A 21,304-nucleotide genomic window follows, 5' to 3' on the forward strand; every position below is an offset into this window, starting at 1 on the left:
CAAAGATTTTATAAATTTTGATGACAATAGTCTCTCTCTGACGATTTCATAACTTCTATTGGGCCCTCTGTATTCGTTTTAACATGGTATCAGAGCCATACCCTAAACTTAGTCGTGCCAATAGATTGGTAAATTCTCAAATGTCGAACAAACGACTCCAAAAGAAAAGAAGTCAAGTCTCTTCGAAGACAGTAAAAAATGACTAAGACTCCAAAGGAGTCGAGCCTCAATCAAAGGGAGGCGTACTTTGTTCGAGAGAAGGTGTTGGATGATGAGAGTCCCACATCGGCTAATTTAGGGAATGATCATGAGTTTATAATCAAAGAATACTCTCTCCATTGGTGTGAGACATTTTGGAAAAGCCCAAAGTAAACCCATGAGAGCTTATGCTCAAACCGGACAATATCATACAATTGTGGGAGAAATGCTCATAACATACCGAGTCATAAATCAATTCTTTTTAAAATTAATCTATTAAACAAATTTATAATTGAACATATCAAGATACGCACGTTAATCTTATAAATTTATAAAGTTACCGGGCGGCGAACAGGTTCAAATATAAACAGAGAAACAAGGGTAAAAGTGAAATATCATATCAAGAAAAGGGTAATATTGAGAATTTACGAAGGGGGCCGTCGAAGGTCGGCGGCTAGGCGCGCGTGAAAATTGCCGTATATATAGCGCCAGCCCTCAAGTTTGTCTCCGCGAAGATTCATCGAACCAAAAGCCTCTCTTCTTCATTTCTGACTCTCAGTAACATCAACTCGCTTTCTCCTTCCTTTGGTCTCCCTCTCTCTCTCTCTCTCTCTCTCTCTCTCTCTCTCTCTCTCTGTCTGTCTGTCTCTCTCTCTCTGTCTCTCTCTGTCTCTCTCTGTCTCTCTCTCGAGGCATCGCCGGAAGGCAGAAGCTCACCTTCCTTCTTCACGGAGGCCGTCGACGATCTACGCGTTGCGGCGTCTATTTCTTAGTTACAGAAACAAATTCGGTTTCCGCGTCTGTCGTATTTCAGAGATTCGCTATCTGTAAGTTTCATTTTATTAGAAATTGATGCGTTTCAACCTAGAATCTGGATGTTGATATAGCTATTCTTGTTTCCGATGGTGAGAATTGTAATTTATTATGCTATTGGCTGCTTGTTCGTTCTTGCTTCATGTTCGTCTCGAACGGAGAACTAATTTTAGCATTTCGAAGATCTATTGTTGTTTTAGAGTCGGAATGATTTCTCTTTCATTTCGGAGCAATTTTATAGAATATTGATGGTGTTAGTTCTTCTCTTCAATGGTGAGAATCGCAATTTCGAGTGCTACAAGTTATTTCTTCTCTTGTTTCATATTTTTCTTGAACTGGCGAGCTTATTCTAGCACTCCGATGATCTATTCGTATTTCAGAATCGGTAAAGAATGATTTCTCTATGAATACGGAGTCATTGAGTTTAATACCGATAGTGTTATTCTTGTCTCTGGTGGTGAGAATCGTAATTCCTTATGCTATAGATCATATCTGCTTATTCTTCATATTTTCGTGGAACTGGAGATCTTTTCTAGCACTCCAAAGATCGTGTTGTTTTTTTAAAGAATGATTTGTATATGGACTCGGAGTCGTTAATTTCAATATTGCAGATATTTCTAATAATTCTTGCCGTCTTATTTAACCTTGTCATGGATTATTTTGATTATAAATTTGATTTCCAAGTTTGTATGGTCGGAACTGAAGTACTATCAGTTGTGACTAACTATTCTTTCACAAAGAACTCTCAGAAATTGTATTAAACGAGAGTAAAATTTTGTAATATTATGGATTATTTTGATTGTAAATTTGATTTCCAAGTTTGTATGGTCGGAACTGAAGTACTGTCAGTTGTGACTAACTATTCTTTCACAAAGAACTCTCAGAAATTGTATTAAACGAAAGTAAAATTTTGTACTATTAAGGTTAGGTTTCAAGTTTTTTAATCTTCTTCTCCTACTTGAAAGCCGAGTTTATAGCTACATCAGGTTTCAAGTTTTTGAAGTTCTACTAGAGTCGATCAAGTTGTTTGATAGCTTCTTTATTCTTCTTTTGTGATTTTTGTTAATTGCATTAATGTCTCGACTTATGGCTAGGTTAATATCAAGCTGTAGGCAGATGACTTTTTGAGTATTTTTTTTTTTTTTTTTTTTCGTTTTTCAGTTGAATTAACCATTTATTGGCCCTTCCTGATGTTCTTATTCTAGTATTCTCTAGATCTATTTGTAAATTAAAATTGTTAAAAATTGATTTCTGAATGAAATTTTGGAATTATTAAGTTGAATATTAAAGGTTCTTGCCAGGGTTTCTGGCTTTGTAATTTAGAATGGACAATGTTTTTTGACATTGTAAATTTGCAGTTGATTATCGAAATTTTGAATTTGTTTTCCTGGTTAGTTTGCTTGGGATTCAAGTACTGTAGTCTGGACCGTATCAAGATAATATTAAATAAACAAATTCTCATAAATTAGTAGAGACACATGCCAAATTTTGTCATGGTTAGGTGGCTTTCAAGTTTATAGTCACAACTCACATGGTCACATTGGTTCCAAGTTCTGAAATTCTATGGACGTGAATCAATGTGGTTGCCATGTAGTTGATGGTCACTTTTGTAATTTTTATGGATTGTATCCATGTCCCAACTTCAGGCTAGTTTTATATCATGCTGGAAGCAAATGATTCTGTGAAATTGACCATTGGATTGGCCGAGCAGACCAACCCCTAGGGTGTGCTCACTACTAAAACACAAATAATTCGAAGTTATTTATACATAAGCTACAACAGAAGCAGTTGGTTGGAACATTCTATGTAAATATTAAATAAGTTTAATTACATTTGAAATGTCAAAAAAAGTTTGGTGTAAGGTAGTATTTCTGGGAATAAATGAACCTCCCAACTAGTTTTACCTGTTTGTGCTAGTGAACTTGAAACACCATTTCCCCCTTTCTTCTACAAGTGGAAACTAATTGTTCTGGGAAGTTTTCAGCTTCTTTATTTTATACTTCAATCAGAGTTTGAACGGTTTCCATTTAGTTCAAAGCCCCTTATTTGTAAGATAGATTTATTTCCTCTACTTTTCTGCTATAGAAAACTCTGGCCTGGGTTAACGGTACTATAGATAAAGATGTTCGTTATTTGATATTTCATAGACTTTGCAGGTGCATTTTGGTAGCCAAAAATTATGGCGTCTCTGAAAGACCTGCTTCCTGCTGTAAAGTCAACAGCTGTGACACAGTACGATCACTCAAATGATCCATGGTTCAAGCAGCGGTTAAGTTCATCAGAAGCAGAACAAACTTCTGTTGTTAAGGCCAATCCTGTACCACCTTACTTGAAGCGTAGTGGATTTATTCCTCGGAAAGTAGAGGATTTTGGAGATGGTGGTGCTTTCCCAGAGATTCACATTGCTCAATACCCACTCGACATGGGTAGAGACAAATCATCAAAGCCTGGATCAAAGATCCTTCCTGTTACGGTGGATGCCCATGGAAATGTTGCATATGATGCCATTGTAAAACAGAATGAAAATTCTAAAAAGATTGTTTATTCACAACATAAAGACCTCATTCCAAAGATCTTGAAGACTGATGAAGAGAATGATGAGGATGAAGAGATGCAGAAAGAGATTGAAGAAACAACCGAGGAAACGAAGTCTGCACTTGAAAAGATAGTGAATGTAAGATTGAGTGCAGCTCAGCCTAAAAATGTAGCCAAGCAATCATCAGATTCAAAATTTATCAAGTATAAGCCATCTCAGCAATCAGCAGCTTTTAATTCAGGTGCCAAGGAGAGAATCATTAGAATGGTGGAAATGCCAGTAGATCCACTCGAGCCTCCAAAGTTCAAGCATAAGCGTGTTCCTAGAGCTTCTGGGTCTCCTCCTGTGCCAGTCATGCATTCCCCTCCTCGTCCTGTCACCGTGAAGGATCAACAGGATTGGAAGATTCCACCTTGTATTTCAAATTGGAAGAATCCGAAAGGTTATACAATCCCACTTGACAAGCGTCTTGCAGCTGATGGCAGAGGCCTTCAAGAAGTTCAAATCAACGACAATTTCGCAAAGCTATCTGAAGCATTGTATGTTGCAGAACAGAAAGCAAGAGAAGCAGTTGCAATGAGATCTAAGGTTCAGAAAGAAATGCTTATGAAGCAGAAGGAGAAGAAGGAATTGGAGCTTCGAGCCTTAGCTCAAAAGGCTCGGTCTGAGAGGACTGGTGCTGCACCTCCGCCTGCAGTTTCTTATCCATCTGAGAGGAGCACTGCAGATAGAGACACTTCTGAGATGAAAGAGGAGTTCGAGCATATTAGAGAAAAAGAGAAGGCTTTATCAAAGGAGACGAGGGAAGAAAGGGAAGAGCGATTGCAGCGTGAGAAGATTCGTGAGGAACGACGTAGAGAGAGGGAAAGGGAAAGAAGGTTGGAAGCCAAAGATGCAGCAATGGGGAAGAGGAGTAAGATTACAAGAGATAGAGATCGTGATATTAGTGAGAAGGTTGCACTTGGAATGGCTTCTACCGGAGCAGATAGAGAGGGAGAAGTTATGTATGATCAGAGGCTATTTAACCAAGATAAAGGAATGGACTCGGGATTTGCCAACGACGACCAGTACAATATATACGACAAGGGCTTATTTACCGCTCAGCCCACTCTCTCAACCCTTTACAGACCTAAAAAAGATGCCGATTCTGATATGTACGGAGGTGCTGACGAACAGTTAGACAAGATTATGAAGACCGATCGCTTCAAACCAGACAAGTCATTTTCAGGCACTGCAGAAAGGTCTGGACCTAGAGACAGACCGGTGGAGTTCGAAAGAGAAGTCGAAGAAGCCGATCCATTTGGACTGGATCAGTTCTTGACTGAAGTGAAGAAAGGTAAGAAAGCTATGGATAAAGTTGGCAGTGGTGGGACAATGAGAGCCAGTGGTGGTTCATCAACGCGAGACGGCTATGATGGTGGCTCCGGTAGAAGTCGCATTGGATTTGAAAGAGGGCATTAGAAGGTACAAATCCAATCAGTTTTATCTTGTGTTTCAATTATATTACTACTGGCATTAGAAGGTACCCTCCCAAAAGCGCTTCTGAAATATGAGTAAGATAATATTTGATTGCCATTTTACTCCATATTTTTATCTTTCTATGCTTTATTGCGTTGGAAAATCTTTAATTCGTTTGGATGGATTGAATTTTTCTTTGCGACAGGTGGAAAAGTTGGCATCCCGATCAGGAGGAGTACTCTTCGGAGAAAATGGTGCCTTTGAGGTGACATTTTTACTTCTATTTAGATATTTCCAGTTGTTTTACATTATTTTCTCCCTTATTTCCTTTTTTTTTTTTTTTTTTTTGTTTGTTTGTTTGTTTGTTTGTTTCTTCCTATTTAAAAAATTGCAATATTACTTATCCTCTCTTAAATGTTTCAAAACTATCCATTGAGCTGTTGGAGAAAGTTGAAATGGTGTGGAAAATTTCAATTTCTATTGAAAATCTTAAAAAGAATTTTTATTTTAAGATAAGTTATGAAACGTTTTTGAAGTGAGTTATATTGCAACTTTCAGTAGTATAAAGGTATTTTTTACCATATAGTTTTTTTTAATAGAAATTTCCGCGTGTAACAATTTACTCTCCACTTATAGCCATGGATTTGCATGCAGAATCCGAACGCAATTTACTAATGAAAACTTCATGGACATTTGTCAGCCTTTTTAGTACACTTTAAAGCTACAATTCCAATTTGTCCATTTTTTAACTTTCTTATTTAGGTATACTACTCTGCTTGAATCCATCATTTTTACAACGAACCCCCATTTCGGACAAGATTTGAATGTCAACATCTGTTTTGTGATATTCTTTCTCTATTGCTCTTCATTAACCTTGGATCTTCTTTCTCTATTTGCTCTCCATTAACCGAAATCCTTTGTTCGTAGGAAACTAACGAAGATCAACGGTCGTCACAGCCCATCTATCTGAATTTTATTTAAAAACACGTAGAAGGATATGAAAACCAGGGAATCATTGATTTTGGAGGGCGAAGATGCCGCCAGGTATTCCCATTCCCTCACCCCCCCAAAAAGAAAAAAAAAGGTTTAACTCCTCCTTTGATTATTGATCTGTTATATTTATTTTGTTATAATCGATTTTCAAATTTATGCTACTACATTTTTAATTTCTGTTTTTTGTTTTCTAAAATATAAATTATTTGACTAATATTTGATAACAGTTTTCTGCTTATTTGTTTTGAATAAAAACTGATTGTTTTTCTATTTCATGAAATTGTAATTTAAATCTAAAAACAAAAGACAAAAGTTATTAAGCCTTTGTTTGAAAGATCATATTTCCAAAGAATTTCTAGTGTGTTCGTCATTTTTCTCGAAAATACATTGAATCTTTTTCATCCTAACTTTTATTTTATATCGAAGTTGAGCTTTTGAGCTAAATCATATTTTCTTTTGAACGAACCTTTTTTATTCTCTTAACATTCCTTATTTTATCACGATTTCAGTTTTAGTAGATTACAAAACAGAAGGGTAAATCCTTTTTCATAATTTGGGTTGCCTCTTCTAACATATTTTCCTTCGAACCATCTTTTCTTCCCTTCGACTTTTATCCATCTGACCGCTTCTTCTCTCCTCTCTAAAATTTTATTCTTCAACCTTACCTTATCTTTTAATTTTAAAATAGAATATCTAATCGGCAATCTTTACTCTTTTAATTACTCTCTTCAACATTACCTTTTTATCTTTTAATTTCAAAATAGAATATCAAATTGACACTCTTTAGTCTTAATTATATTAGAGACAAAAATAAGTTGCGGACGGATTGGTTAGAGAAGATTAAGAAAGGTAAGTTAGTGGGGTATAAACTTAAAATAGGGTGCTCCCTAGCGTCGATTTAAAATAAATAAATAAATAAACATTTGAAAATCTTAATTTGGTCTACAGAAACCTGTTTTTTAGTTTTACTTGCACATTTTAAAACGTTTCTCAAATTTAATAATATGCCTAAACTTTTAAATTTTCTCCAACGTACGTAAAACTTATAATTTTGTTCTAATAAACTTTAGACAAAAGAAAACTATATACAAAACAATAATAATCTACTACATATAAATCTAATCAAACTCGAAGTCTTCGTCCATAGATAAATTTTGTATTCGCAATTTTTTAAAGTTAAATGGGTGTTAGGAACCTAATTTTTTAATATTTTTAAAAACGGAATATATGGTCATCGATAGACCTATATTCTTAAAATAAGCAGAAATAAAATATTTTTTCTCTAAGACATGGATAGACATGGAAACAAATAGAGGGGAAAATCTTTTCGTTCTATTTTTAATTCAATTTTCGATCACGTAAAAATAGCTACAATTTACACTCAAATCAATTTTCAAATTTTTTAAAAAGTAAAATAATGTCATACTCATCTGATATTTTTCATTCAATGAATGATATGTTATTTACAAATTCAAAAATTAAAAAAATCACGAATAAAGGTTTAAATAAGATATAAAAAATTAATGAATCCATCTAATCTTGTTAATAGTTTTTTTTTTAAAAAAAATTGTTTTGGTTTTTCCCTAATTTCCCCTTCAAAACACTTGAATTACTAGTAAAATTCTAAAAACAAAAATAAGTCTAGAAAAACTTCTTTTTTTTTTTTTTTTTTTTTTTTAAATTTTCAAAACTTAGCAAGAGTAGAAAGTGAGTAACAAAATCCAAAACTTATGGACATAAATAGTGTTTATAAATTTCATTATTAAGAAAGAACGTTTTATCTTACTAAAAACAGTTATTTTTTATAAAATTCAAGTGAATGATGCGGAAATAGAGCATTCACCTGACAAAGAGCAAGACCAAGCTAGCAATCGACAATATTTGTAGCACTCGTACGGCCCTTCCCTTGGTTTTACACTACTGCTGCCGCTGTTTTCCTTTGGGTACGTAGGGGGCAAAAACGACATTTTCAGCTGGCCCACTCAAGAAAAATTTACAATTCAGAAAATAAGACATTATACTTGGAACTAGACCACTGAACATTGAAATACCTCTAGAACTCCAAATTCAAACTCCACAAACAAATTTTTGGACTCCAAATAACATGCAAAATTTGGTTAAATAAGTACTAATTATTTAACACACAACCTTAAAAAGAGAGCAGGGCAGAAGTCCACAAACGAATAAAGTCTCCTCGGCATTTTATCCATAATTGACCTGCCAAAAGGATCCAAGAATGAAAATAATTAATAACTCAGATACTCGATTTCTTTAGTATTTAAATTAATCTCTTACAAATTTTCACAATTTCCAACTTTACTCAATATTTGATAGCTTTTATAAGCAGAAGAGATATTTTTGTAGCCATCTCTGTTAAAATATCGAACAAAATTAACACATTAGGATCAAAATTTATGATCAACCGGAAAAATAGAAATCGACTAATTTATACACAAAATACCCCTAATAAATACAGTTGGTTTCAATTTTTCCCATAATGTTTTAAACAATAATTACTCGATCTTTGAGTTTGTATTGGGCATTTTAGCGAACATAACTAACAGAATTTTTTAAAAATAAATTAGTTTTGAAACATTAATTGCAAAATTAAAATTAACTAAATCAGTGAAAGAATGGAAGGTGGAAGTATGTTACTTGTATATTATGGCTGTCCACGAGAAGCTGCAGTGTACTCTCAAAAGTCCTTTGTAAAGATCTCCGAGTCAATTTGCTGTATGTTTGGGAAAATCTGTTTTAGTCTGGCAAAATAGTTGGGAGTCTTTGCCTGCAAAAAAAGACCATCGGTTGTCATGAAAACGCCAAACAGAAAGATCCATTCACTATTTATGGCTGATGAAATACCTAATATGAAAAATCAGAGACTCAGTTCAATAGCTATTTAGTATTTGATTTAGAGTTTTTTGAAAATTAAACTTATAAACATATAAGTTTCTTTGTTTTCTTTGTTTTCGTATTCACTTTCTTTGTTTTTAAACTAAAAAAAATATTTTTGTTTTTGGAACTTGACTAAGAATTCAAAAGGTTCTTACCATTGTAGGGAAAGTAAGAGAAAACAAGCAAACAGGAAAATGAAAAAACTAAATCATTATCAAACAGAGCCTAAAAAAGTCTAAAATGCCAACCCCCACCCTCCGAGAGGATAGGCAAAATCGCGGCTTTAGAGGAGTTGCAGGGAAGATCTGTATTATTTTAGATTTCTACGGCTTCCAAACTGACAAGAAATATTCAAGCAGCATATCAAATAAAATGCTAATAAAGGAGTTATAGTGTTATATACACATGTCTAGTACGAAAATTGGATTTCATTTTCATCTTACAAAAATTCTTTTATTTAAGTTCGCAGGATGGTTATATGGAAAGCAGAAGAGTAAGCTAGCATGCCAAATCAAAGAATTGAGAAGCACAGAAAATCTATGATGATAGTTTTCTTCTTTAAAAATAGAAAGAGTAGAAGTAAATTGTTATGAACGACGCCTATACTTTTCCCTCAGAAGTCATAGCTGAAATATGAAACATGAAGAAACCTATACTAAGCCCCAAAGATATCATCATCACACTATTGAAGCGCCAACAGTTCAGAAACTAGAGGTCATAATGGCCTTACCAAGTTGAAAGAAAATTTTTAAGTTATGAACATTCTTGAGTATGGAAACTTACACATGGATTGTTCTCAAGGTAGATGGTCGTCAGTTTCTCTCTTGAACCTGCAACATCCTCAGAAATGCTTTCAAGTGATTCAATTTGGTTGTCGTTAAGCCATAAATCTTCTAAACTGCAAACATAGATCCAGTGAAGGTTCCAGATTATCACTCTAGGAAAGATAAGCATGTTGCATAAGATGAAGCTAGGGAATTTGTGATACCGTGTCAGTTTTTCAGTGCCACTCACACTCGTTAGCTTATTCGATGAAACATCCAAAATACGAAGATTGACTAACGTTGAAATGCCTTCAATTTTTGAAATTCCATTATGGCTCAGATATAGTTCTTCCAAAGCAATACATCCCTGACAGGTTGGGAAAAGAACAAAAAAGTTGTGGAGATTGCAAAGCAGCGATCGAACACACCAGGATGTTTATTGTGCAAATTGAAACAACAAATTATTGTCATAATCAAGTACCATACCTCAAATCCTGTCATTGAAGTCAAACGGTTGCTTTGCAGACTAATTTTCTGGAGACATCTTAGTCCACAAAGGTTTACTGCCTTGATCCGGTTACGCCCTAACCATAGCTCTTGCAAATTCACTAAGTTTCGCAAATTCTCCATTACCTGTAACACAGTGTAGAAACTTCAATCACAATGTTATTATCCAAAAATATTTGAAAAATAACAAGTCTCTTCTGAAGAAACAAACTAAAATTTATCTGTTTGCTTCTTCAGGAGAGAATGCCTGTATTATTTTTAAGTTTTTTTTCTTTCACCATGAGCATTGCGCCTTTAATTACAAGTAAAGAGTACCGTATGAAATAAAGTAAAGCACGGATGATCATATATTCACCTTCCTAAGACAAATAGTTATATAGAAAGCTCTGACTAGAAGCTATACCTAATATTCATACTGTGAGATAACTGATACAATAAAGATTTTTAACAAAAGATATAGAGAGCAAACCCGCAGTCTATTGGAACCAAGCTCAAGAATCTGTAACTGATGGAAGTGATCTAGCTCTTCCATTTTAACAACTTCATTCTTAGATACATAAAGTTCCGTCAGTGAATCGGAGACCTTGGACAAGCCATGTAACGAAGTGATTTCGTTGAAAGAAACATCAAATACCAAAAGCCTCTTGAATATGCTCGCATCAGGAATTTTCGTCATTTGATTGTCTCTGAGAACAAGTTCCTATAACAACGAATATAATAATAAATATAGCAAGGTCTTGCGTTATTCTAGAATTGCTTCACTTAAAGGATCGTCGAGCAACATTTTCTATGATGTGATTAAGTTAGAACACTCACCGAGCAACATAAGAATATTGATATATCTTTAAAACTCACTGACGCATTCAGCAACAACAACAACAACAACAAAAGAAAAAAAAAAACGTAAAAATAGATCTCTACATTATAATTAGAAGCAATGTTCCGTCGATTCTGATTTAATTTTCTAAAAATCGAATGCGACGAAGAGGAACGATTGAATACCTCGAGACCTGACAGAGCGTTCCAGCGAGAAAGCGATTCAACCGCAGCATCATTAATGAGATTCTGACGAAGAGAGAGCTTCTTCAGGTTCGAGAGCTCTCCAATCCGAGAGTCCAAACTCGAAAGTCGATTTGCCGTCAGGTCCAATTCCATTAAACTCGAAGGCAACTCAATAGAGTCCAGGTCATGGAGCTGAAAGCTGGTGAGATCGAGAACCGTAGAATTGAGATCATCTACTATCATCGGATCATCCTCCTTCGATTCCAAACCAGACGGTGATTCGTATACAGCGTCCATGCGAAACCTAGAAATCCAGACGGCAAAGAAGATTGAAGCTGAAGCTTGTTTCGCAGAAAACCGGAGCTTCTGCTTGTGTTCGATTAATTGGAAATGGAATTCTGAGTTTGCGTTCAAGAACCGCTCTCTTTCAGTCTTAATGAAGGTGTCTGGGTTCCCTAGTCTTAACTGTTTGGGCTCGAATAGCCGTGAGGGCCCAATTCATCTCATGGGCTTTTCAAAAAAATTAGGCCCATTACAATAAGGCCCAAATTTCTTCTTTGAGGCTGGGCCTGTTTGTTTTTGTAGAAATGGAAAAATATAATATTTTAATAGTAAATCGAATTTACTAAATGACTAAAATACCCCGACCATTTTAAATCTAAACAAAATAAGATCCCTAAAATTAAATTTTAATTGTAAAACAAGATAAGATCTATTAATTTAAATTTTAAATTATTCATATTTAATCGACCCGTTTAATGCCCTATTTTAAATTTTTTAAACATTATTTTATTATTTTAAATTAAAAATAAAAATTAATTTTAAGATTCATGTACTAAGATAAATTTAAATATTTGAATTTGGAAAAAATCAAATCAAATCCAAAATACATTTTATTTTATTTTACAAATGCGTAATTCTTTTGACGACGTAGTTCGAAATACGTATAGATTTTGCATACTTTTTCTTGTCAAATCAAAGGTATTAAAACCATAGAATATAAGGCATGTGGAAACAAGAGAACCGTACTTTAGAACATTTAATCAAATTATTATTTATTATATTATATAGTTCGTTCAATTATATATAATTCGAATATCTACCTAATGTATGAGTATTAAATGAACATTGATTGATAAGTGAAAAAGATCGTGAATTGTAAAGATTGTGATTAGCGTATATTTGATTGACGTGTATAAACTAAAATGATTTATACACAAACGCTTGCTTCTCGAGGTAACAGGTAATAATATATGTTTAAAATAGGTGAGGTATACTTAAATTGGTATAAAACAGGTGAGTTCAATAAGGAGACTCGACCGTATTGGATCATTATTAAGTCGAGTTGATACGTTGACTCAAATATGGCAACCAAACTCATATTTTCAATCAACGTCCTCGATTGAGAAAAATTTTAACCTCTTTCGTGATTCATGAAATATTTATCGAAAACGTAAGTTCTTTCGTCCTTTTCTGTGAAACAAAACTAAGCTTTTTCCATCCATTTTCCATCGACGATAAATTAATTTTCAATATCAAAACCTTACGCATTTTTTCATTTTAGTCATTATATTTTCCAAATATCCACTTTCCATCAACGTGGTACACTCCCCTCCAATCCACCCCCTTTAGAGCTTAGCGGCATTACTGACACACCGTCTCGTGTCCACCCCCTTCGAGCTCAGCCTTCTCGCTGGCTCTATCACCATTTATAAGAGTCCAAGCCCACGGTTGGCAAATATTGTTCTCTTTGGGCTTCCTCTCAAGTTTTTTAAAACTAGTCGGCCATTGAGAGGTTTTCACACCCTTTTGTCACAATCGCACTCTTGATGGCAGCAGAATTGCGATTGTGTAGCACTCACTTTCCAACGACAAGTGAGCTAAACCAAATCGTTTTTACGTCGCCTACGGCCAAGCGACGTATGCTCGAGCCTCTGGCCACGGTTTAAGAGAAGGTTTAGAAAACGAGGGCAGAGATAGATTTTTGAAAGAAACGTTATATAAGCAAGTAAGAGAGTAACAACAACGGCTCACAGTATATAACCTTGGGTAGTGAGAAGTTGACCGATATGGATCTGACGAATCAATATCAGGGTTTTGAAACATTCATTCTAGCACAAATATCGAGAATGCAATATTTAAATAAAGAAAAAGTGACCATTCATATATTAATACAACATATTATAATCAATAAATCTATTAAATTTTATTTTTTATATTGCTAAAGCGAAAAGTAAAAAATTAAGAAAAATAAAAATATTAAATCTTTATTGATTGCTTTAATTTTTCCTTGGCATATAATTAATTAATGAAAAAGCTAGGAATCTGTAGCTAATGGAAATAGCTTTAGGAAGGGTTTGTAACAAAAGTTTGACTTTGGGTTCCTCTTTAGAAGCATGCTTACCCAAATAATGATGATGTCCCATATGAGTAACAGTTTTGGGGTTCTCTTTTAGCCTGAAAAAGTAACGCTTTAGTGAAAGAGCAAGTTGTTATCCAAACCTTAATTGCTCAATAATTATATCATAATGTTGCATTAACCCAAAAAAGTTTACATCTTCATCATGGTTTTTTGTTTTTTCGCCTTTTATTTAATTCATTGTGATTGGGTTGGCAGGTGGAAGCCAGTCCTTTATTATTTGGATAATTATTATTTTTTTATATATTTTTATATTATAATTCTTTATATTGTCCCCTTTGACTATAAGCTCTCATGGCTTTGCTTTGGCTTCTCAAAGGGGCTCATACGAATGAATATAGTATTCCTCACTTATAAACTCATGATCTTCCACTAAATTAACCAATGTGGGACTCACTCTTAATAATCCTCCATCCTCAACGGAGTGAAGTAGGGAGAGCAAGTCGTCTCTTGATTAGTATATACATTTAGGGTTTCTGGGTAATGTACGCAATCACATCAACCACCTTATTGGCCCACGAAGGTCGGTTTTTCAAAGAGATACTTTAGTGTATGGCCTTTAGAGAAAGATGATGGGACTGTAATTTGATTAATCCAAAAGATACTTACGAGACCTATACCGAGATGGTTTTCGTCTTCATTGAGCAATTATACCAAATTCATCGATTGTTAATCTTATAACTTAGATATCAAACCAAAAAAACCTAATTTCGAGGCTCTAATTTAGAAAACTTTAGTAGCTACGTAGACAAGTGGTGGGACGTTGCTATTGTTTGATGATGAAAGTCTCACACCGACTAATTTAGGAAATGATCATGGGTTTATAATCAAGGAATACTCTCTCCATTAGTTTGAGGCCTTTTGGGGAAGCCCAAAGTAAAGTCACGAGAGCTTATGCTCAAAGTTGACAATATCATACCATCGTGGAGAGTCGTGTTCATCTACCATGGTATCAGAGTCATGCCCTAAACTTAGTCGTGCCAATAGATTGGTAAATCCTCAAATATCGAACAAAGGACTCGAAAAGAAAAGGAGTCAAGTTTCATCGAAGGCAGTAAAAAATGACTAAGACTCCAAAGGAGTCGAGCCTCGATTAAAGAGAGGCGTATTTTGTTCGAGGGGAGGTGTTGGATGATGAAAGTCCAACATCAACTAATTTAGGGAATGATCATGGGTTTATAATCAAGGAATACTCTCTTCATTGGTTTGAGGCTTGTTGGGGAAGGTGTTGGATGACGAAAGTCCCACGTCGGCTAATCGTGCTAATTTAGGGAATGATCATGGATTTATATAATCAATGAATACTCTTTCCATTGGTTCTCGGGAAGCCCAAAACAAAGTAATAATCAATGAATACTCTCTCCATTGGTTCTCGGGAAGCCCAAAACAAAGTTATGAGAGCTTATACTCAAAGTAGACAATATCATACAATATCATACAATTGTGGAGAGTCGTGTTCATCTGACCGCTATATTAACCGGTTAAGTTAAACGTAAAATTTTATTGTTGTAGAGCTTCCATGAAGGTGCTACTGCTTTGTATATTTATTTCAACGTGACGTTGTTATGTCATTAATGAATTTTCGTAGAATGAGACAAGAATAAGAGACTCAAAAAATGCCTCGGGATCCTTATCTTCTACCATCGATAAAATAAATATTAATTTATTTACGGATATTCAAAATAAAAACAGAATTTAATAGCGAAAGTGGACCGGCCAGCTAAACGGCCCTACACCCATTTTTGCTTTATTATTTAAAAAAAAATAATAATAAAAAAAAAAAAAAAAAAATATATATATATATATATATATATATATATATATATTAAATACATATTATATACTGAGTGGGGAAGAGAGGCAATAATAATAATAATAAAATAAATAAATAAAAATAAAAACTGGTATCTCTCCACAACTTCATATTCAAGTACAGCTTTCACTCCCATTATTATTATTATTATTTATTTATAACACCAATAAATAATAGAAAATCTAAATAGACTAAATTTAAAATAAACTTAAAAAATAATATAATATACAATAATAGAAGTAGAAGTACAAGTCGTTTTGTGGGTTGGTTTTCGTTTCAAATATAATTAAGCTCTTATTTTTATGATCACATAATATAATATATGAACTTTCAATGTCGTAGGCCGCCGTAATTATCAGACTCAACGACGTCGTTTTACTGTTTAATATTTTAATTTTGTTTTGTTTTTTCTTCGGGAATTAATGGTTAATAATTCTCTTGAAGGAAGACTTATGGGCAAAATCAATTATAGTTATTATTGTCGCTGCTGCTTGGAAATTTTTAGTTGAGAAGTTGATTGTCCTAAATTTGTTTCCATTAATATGTCGACCGTCATTTAGTATGCTATAGAGTATGGTAGAGGATATAATGTACTTATCTTATAAGACAATAATGAGCGTTGAATAAATTAAGGGCTGAGTTGAATAAATTAAGGGCGGAGACTATTATGCATTATTTCGAAATTACTCGAAAAAATTAAAAATTTTAAAAATACCTTTAAACTTTTTAAAATATTTATTAACAAATAATAACAGAGAGTATAAATAATAAATGGAAATAATTGATAAAATATTAGTTGGGTAGAATAATTTTAATAAAAGAATAAAAATAACTGAAATAAATAACCGTCATGATAATTTAATGAGATTAATAGACCTTTCTCTGATATATACAAAGCATTAAAATAAAACAAACTCAATATTTCAGTACAAAGGTTGTACTAAATATTTAATACTATTTTAAATAGCAGTAAGTCATAGGAAATTAATTATTTACGAGATTAATAATACAATTAAAGTATTATGTTCATAAACTATCAGATATAAATATTTGAAAAATAAAAATTAATATTTAAGTTTTTCTGAAGCGTAATAAAGTGACACGTGTCATGTTGTTAGGTTCTGAAATTCAATCCGCCAACTTTCTCAAGCTGGCTGTCGAGGGCGGCGTGTGGTATATAACGCAGCGGAGGACATTCTTTAAGCTTTCATTTATTTCTATTTAGTTGTTTAGTTATTTATTTTTATTGGATATTATATTTTGTAGCGCTTGCAATGCATTTAAGGTGGAAAATGAAATAAGTTGGGTCAAGTCTCTCCCCTATTGAATTTGAATATTAAATTTGTCTTCTACTTTAATAAAATTATTTAGTAAATTGGGAGTAATTATTTATTCCGTTAGTTTATTCAATTTCAAAAGTATTAAAAGTTGTTAAAGTTAATTTATTATTATTATTTTTAATCCATCAAGTTTTCGGGGTTTAATTTTAGTCCTTACACATTTATTGTGACTCATTTATTATTATTATTATTATTATTATTTGTCATAAACATATATAAAGTTTCGTACTTAACTAAGGGAGAGGGTTAAAATTAATGTAATTACTCATTTAATTTTTAGTGAATAGAACAATATTATATTTTTATTATATGCTCGTGGTATAGGTTAAAATAGGGTGAGAATAGAGATGTATATGGAGCGAGGTGGAAACATAAAAGCCTTTTCCGTCTCCAGCCCCACCAACTATTTCATTCTCATCTCCACAAAATTCCCTATTTATTTTCATGGGATCGAATTGGAGATTCCATACAAGAAATTTGCAGGGGCTATGATCTTCGTGGATAATTTTTCCCCATTTATTATTATTTTAAAATAATTACTTTAATATATATATATATATATATATAATTTAAATAAATGGGTGATTTTTAAATAAATGAATGGGTCCGTGTAGAGTATTATTCTCGAGGGTTAAGAACCCGAACCATCCTGAAGCACCCACATGTGCGGCCGCTCCGGTCTTCTCAAGCAGCATCATACGCGAGCGACAGCCATCCGGTGGAGGGAGCCACCGAGCCACCGTACAGAGGGATCCACCAGGCCAATCGCCGAGACACCTGACCCACCAGCGCCCCCACAAACCGGACACACAGCCCCAACACCCCAGGAGAGTGGGGCAGGACTCGCACCATCCATCTTGTCCACACCGAAACTCGTGAAGAGATGACCGAATCTGCTTTGCGACCGTGGTCACCGAAACCAGAACCGCGCCACCTCCTTCGGGCTCCCATGCAACCGGACCCAAAGGGAATAATCCAGAGCCGTCCACTGGTTCCTGTCTCATAAAAACGAAGCAACATTAGGGGATCGATAAAATAACCCAAAAGCTCCTTGACGAACACACTCTTCCACATGAAAAGACACTCCGGTTCAGAAATGCCTTGTTTTTATTTATTTATTTTATTTTTATTAATAATATTTGTTTTAAAAAAAAAGTAAATTTTCGATTCCCTTCGTTTAATTCTTGTATTTCCTTTTTCCTTAAGGCACAAAAAAGGAAAATTAAAAACAAATCTGCACTTTATCCTTCTTTCATGTGTAATTGTCACATGGCCTGCTACTTTAGATATCTTTTATTATTATTTTTTTTCTTCTTTGAATCCGAGTGGTCTCCATATTAATTAATAAAATTAAGCTTAAAATATCATTTTAAGTTCTATTTTAGTAATGTTACTTTTAAATATATAAATCTGTCCGTATATTTTTAGTTTTTTAGTTTTTTATTTTATTTTATTTTTATATGGTTTATATAAACTTCCCTTTATAAATTTTAAAAATATATTTCTCACTAAATGAAAATTAGTATTATTATTTTAAAAAATTCAATACAAATTAAGTTTAAATGGTTAAATATAAGATGTGTTAAAAGTAAATAAATTAAATTTAAACCATTGAAAACACAAAAATAAATTGGTAGAGAATTTAGGAAATTAATATTTGAATTAATTTTTTTAAAATAAAGTTTTAATTAGTTAAATTATCATTATGTTGACTATTTGACGTATAATTTATAATATAATACTATTCATCCTCTAATTTATAATATTATTACATTAGTTTATTTTTATTTAATTTCTAAAATTGTAAATTTATGTCAGATATGTACTAAAATTTAAAAAAATGTCTATTTTTTTTTTAATTTTTAATCTTGTATTTAATTTAAATTATATATTTGATAGAAGCTTCATCACTTGAATATTTTTTTAAAATTTTATTAATTTATGAAACACAAATTAAAATTTTAAATTTTATTAAATTTATAATTTTAAGTTTTTTTTTTTTTTTTTTTTTTTTTTTAGATTCTATTTTAGAATAAAATGATGGGTGGGGGGATTTCGAGAAGCTAATCATCAAAAACTTTAAACTTGGAATTCATGTCACCTAGTAACTTGATATTTGGGCAAAGGTTGTTGATCATGATTTATGTAATCATTGGGACACATCAAGGAAGTCGGTTTTTTTTTTTTTTATTTATTTGCAAGGAAATTCATTTTAATTTGATTTCAATTCTTTTAAGGAGAAAAAAAAAAAAAAAAAAAAACCCCCAAGAAATATTAGCCTTTTTATTAGATATTTTATTTTTTTGTTTTGGCTATTCTTAACGAAATAAAAGACAAATCTCACACCAACTCGCTCGATAAGCGCGTGTACAACAAACAATAACTTTATCGAGCTCTTGTTTCTTAGTTGAAAACACGCGCTGTAAACGAGATTGGGATGATATTCCTCACTATGTGCCATTAGTTCCCTTTATATATCCCGCTCGGATCAAGTTCAATCTCCTCAAAACAGGAAAAAAATTAAAAAAAGAAATCAGTTCTCTTTCTAATTCAGAGCGAGGAAGAACAAGGCGGCATTATTACGCATTTCCTCTGATTTTCTGTTTCTTTGTTAGCCATGGAAATTGAGCCGATTCGGCCGGCAGTGAAGAAGAAGCTATGGAACGTGTTGAGAGCGGTTGTGTTCATGTTGAGGAAAGGGCTAAGCAAAAGCAAGATTGTGTTCGATCTTCATTTAATGCTGAAACGAAGCAAAATCGCAGGAAAAGCGATGGCAAATCTCGTGGAATTTCATCACGGATCTGCTTTCAGTTGCCAAACGATTGACATCGCCAATTCCTACATCTCAACGCGCGATTACGAATTCAGTTGCAGTAACAGTCCTGCGTATCCGTTCCGTTACTTCAACAAACATCGAAAACACCAAAACCGCCATTATTTCCCCAAATCTTACCGCTACGACGATTTCTCCACCGTTACTGCCGTCCAGAGAGTTCTTGATATTCTTCACAGCGATCAGAAATCTGAGGCGTCGCCGTTAGTGCCGTTGCCTGGATTTGGAAAGAGTCCGCTAGTTGTACGGCAGTTGCGTGTTACAGATTCGCCGTTTTCTCTCAAGGACGACAGTGACAGTCAGATCGTCGATAAAGCGGCCGAGGAATTCATCAAGAAGTTCTACACAGATCTACGGCTGGAGAAAAGCTTAGCAGCTTATGAATCGCCGTTTCGGAACACACTCTGCCGATGAAATCGAACTCTTACAGCTTTTCCGATCGGCGTTTGGCGATGAATCTGCGTGTTGTTTACAGTTACACATCGCCATAAATGAACGTCGAATTGACGTGTTTAATGGCCTCGAGAGACGTGATTGATTCTCAGCCATGTCAGTTTCAAAGCTCAAGCAGTTTATATCTATCAGTTTGGATAATTACTTCCTTTTTCTTCTTTTTTTACTTTTTTTTTTCTCTCAAGTAATTTCAATAAATTTTAGTTGTGAATCTGATTTAAGTTTTAGAGTTTATGTTTTAATTATAAGTGACATTTCTTTTTTTCATTTTTAGTATATAATATTTCAGGAAAGGCTATGAATCTGAGACTAAGCTATCGGTTATATAATTTGTTTGTGAATTTTAAATTATTTTAAATTATTATTAAATGGTTAATTAGCCTTAATAATTTTTTAACTAAAATTTTATAATTATAAGAGTAATAGATGTGAGCAATATTCTTTTTTTTTTTTTTTTAATATTATAAAATTTTAAATTTTAAATAAAAGGTTCAAAGTTTTAAAAATTGACGTGTAATATTAATGAAAATCGACAGAAATTTTGATTCCTTTTTGTTTCATCCACTAGTTTTGGATTAAATAGAATAAATGGCTGAAGTGATGTTATGTGAATCATTTGCTTACATTTAATTTGAATATATACCATTTATTGTTTAAATAATTTATGAAAGAAAAATAAAATATAGTAATTTTCTATTACTTATTAGAGAATTTTTTATATTTTATATAATTAATATTTGGTACGGCATTTTATGAATATTTTAACGTTCGTAATATGTGATCATTTATCTTAGTCTGATCTAAGTTTAGGACTTATCTTTTTGGCAATGGATCGATGCTCGTATAACATCATACTTAAAAGCTATCCCTTTCTCTTTCCCGGGTACCCCATATGTTAAGATTTCTCTCTCTAAGTTGCTTTTTTCATGGTTGTTGAAAGGTTGCCTTTGAGATTTATTATAGGTCTCTTTGTATAGCGATGTGTGTTCAATTTGGTATACTATTTGCGGTTCTCGTTTCATACCTTTACGTGGTTACAAGGTTATATGTCTCTATACCTATTAAGAATTAAAGAAGTAATATTGAATTGATTTGACTTTATCGAGTGAATCATAGATGCAAAATAATATAGTAATAGCTTGTTTCGTCCTCCCACTTGGCACAACTACGTATGGTCATTAACTCGGAGTGCTCGAGTTGAAATGCTTTTACTAACTCGAACAAAAAAAAAAATCATTTGAGTATAAAATACGACAAAATTTGATCTAGACACGTGTATC

At 33.2% G+C, this 21,304-nt stretch overlaps 3 protein-coding genes across 9 annotated transcripts; 2 read left to right on the top strand and 1 right to left on the bottom strand.

The window, feature by feature from the left end:
* Positions 1-689: 689 nt before the first annotated feature.
* Positions 690-6,159, top strand: LOC111805256 (SNW/SKI-interacting protein A). Of its 3 annotated transcripts, none has more exons than XM_023690237.2 (4): positions 690-1,025; positions 3,159-5,011; positions 5,211-5,270; positions 5,933-6,159. In XM_023690237.2, exon 2 carries the CDS (start codon positions 3,191-3,193, stop codon positions 5,006-5,008), a length of 1,818 nt encoding a protein of 605 aa, XP_023546005.2. In that variant the 5' UTR covers positions 690-1,025; positions 3,159-3,190; the 3' UTR covers positions 5,009-5,011; positions 5,211-5,270; positions 5,933-6,159. The 3 variants fall into 3 exon arrangements, with proteins under 3 accessions (XP_023546005.2, XP_086984185.1, XP_023546004.2); XM_087128059.1 differs by having other exon boundaries at positions 3,168-5,100; XM_023690236.2 differs by having other exon boundaries at positions 3,168-5,011.
* A 1,567-nt stretch (positions 6,160-7,726) lies between these two features.
* LOC111806051 (Leucine-rich repeat (LRR) family protein) lies at positions 7,727-11,586 on the bottom strand. Of its 5 annotated transcripts, none has more exons than XR_015422825.1 (7): positions 11,167-11,585; positions 10,634-10,864; positions 10,144-10,290; positions 9,677-10,024; positions 8,654-8,783; positions 8,147-8,215; positions 7,727-7,935 (listed from the first exon to the last, which is right to left on the bottom strand). XR_015422825.1 is itself a non-coding variant. In XM_023691394.2 (7 exons), exons 1-6 carry the CDS (start codon positions 11,461-11,463, stop codon positions 8,694-8,696), a joined length of 1,023 nt encoding a protein of 340 aa, XP_023547162.1. In that variant the 5' UTR covers positions 11,464-11,583; the 3' UTR covers positions 8,014-8,215; positions 8,654-8,693. The 5 variants fall into 5 exon arrangements, 3 of the variants coding, with proteins under 3 accessions (XP_023547162.1, XP_086984186.1, XP_086984187.1); XR_015422824.1 differs by having other exon boundaries at positions 7,727-7,971; XM_023691394.2 differs by lacking the exon at positions 7,727-7,935 and having other exon boundaries at positions 8,014-8,215; positions 9,677-9,791; positions 9,882-10,024; positions 11,167-11,583.
* A 7,636-nt stretch (positions 11,587-19,222) lies between these two features.
* On the top strand, positions 19,223-20,251 carry LOC111805003 (uncharacterized). Its single transcript, XM_023689858.2, has one exon. It carries the CDS (start codon positions 19,356-19,358, stop codon positions 19,983-19,985), a length of 630 nt encoding a protein of 209 aa, XP_023545626.1. The 5' UTR covers positions 19,223-19,355; the 3' UTR covers positions 19,986-20,251.
* Positions 20,252-21,304: the final 1,053 nt, after the last annotated feature.

The sequence above is a fragment of the Cucurbita pepo genome, chromosome 11 (genome assembly GCF_057944985.1).
Source record: "Cucurbita pepo subsp. pepo isolate OVF chromosome 11, ASM5794498v1, whole genome shotgun sequence".
NCBI classification, from domain to species: Eukaryota; Viridiplantae; Streptophyta; class Magnoliopsida; order Cucurbitales; family Cucurbitaceae; genus Cucurbita; species Cucurbita pepo.

Bases quoted from the DNA above. Each gene is read 5' to 3' on its own strand.
- LOC111806051 (XM_087128060.1), bottom strand. From the start codon at position 11,463: ATGGACGCTGTATACGAATCACCGTCTGGTTTGGAATCGAAGGAGGAT. The intron at 10,291-10,633 runs GTTTGCTCTCTA...ACTGTGTTACAG, and splicing joins TTGGTTCCAATAGACTGCGG to GTAATGGAGAATTTGCGAAA. The intron at 10,025-10,143 runs GTATGGTACTTG...CCAACCTGTCAG, and splicing joins CTTCAATGACAGGATTTGAG to GGATGTATTGCTTTGGAAGA.
- LOC111805003 (XM_023689858.2), top strand. From the start codon at position 19,356: ATGGAAATTGAGCCGATTCGGCCGGCAGTGAAGAAGAAGCTATGGAAC.
- LOC111805256 (XM_023690237.2), top strand. From the start codon at position 3,191: ATGGCGTCTCTGAAAGACCTGCTTCCTGCTGTAAAGTCAACAGCTGTG.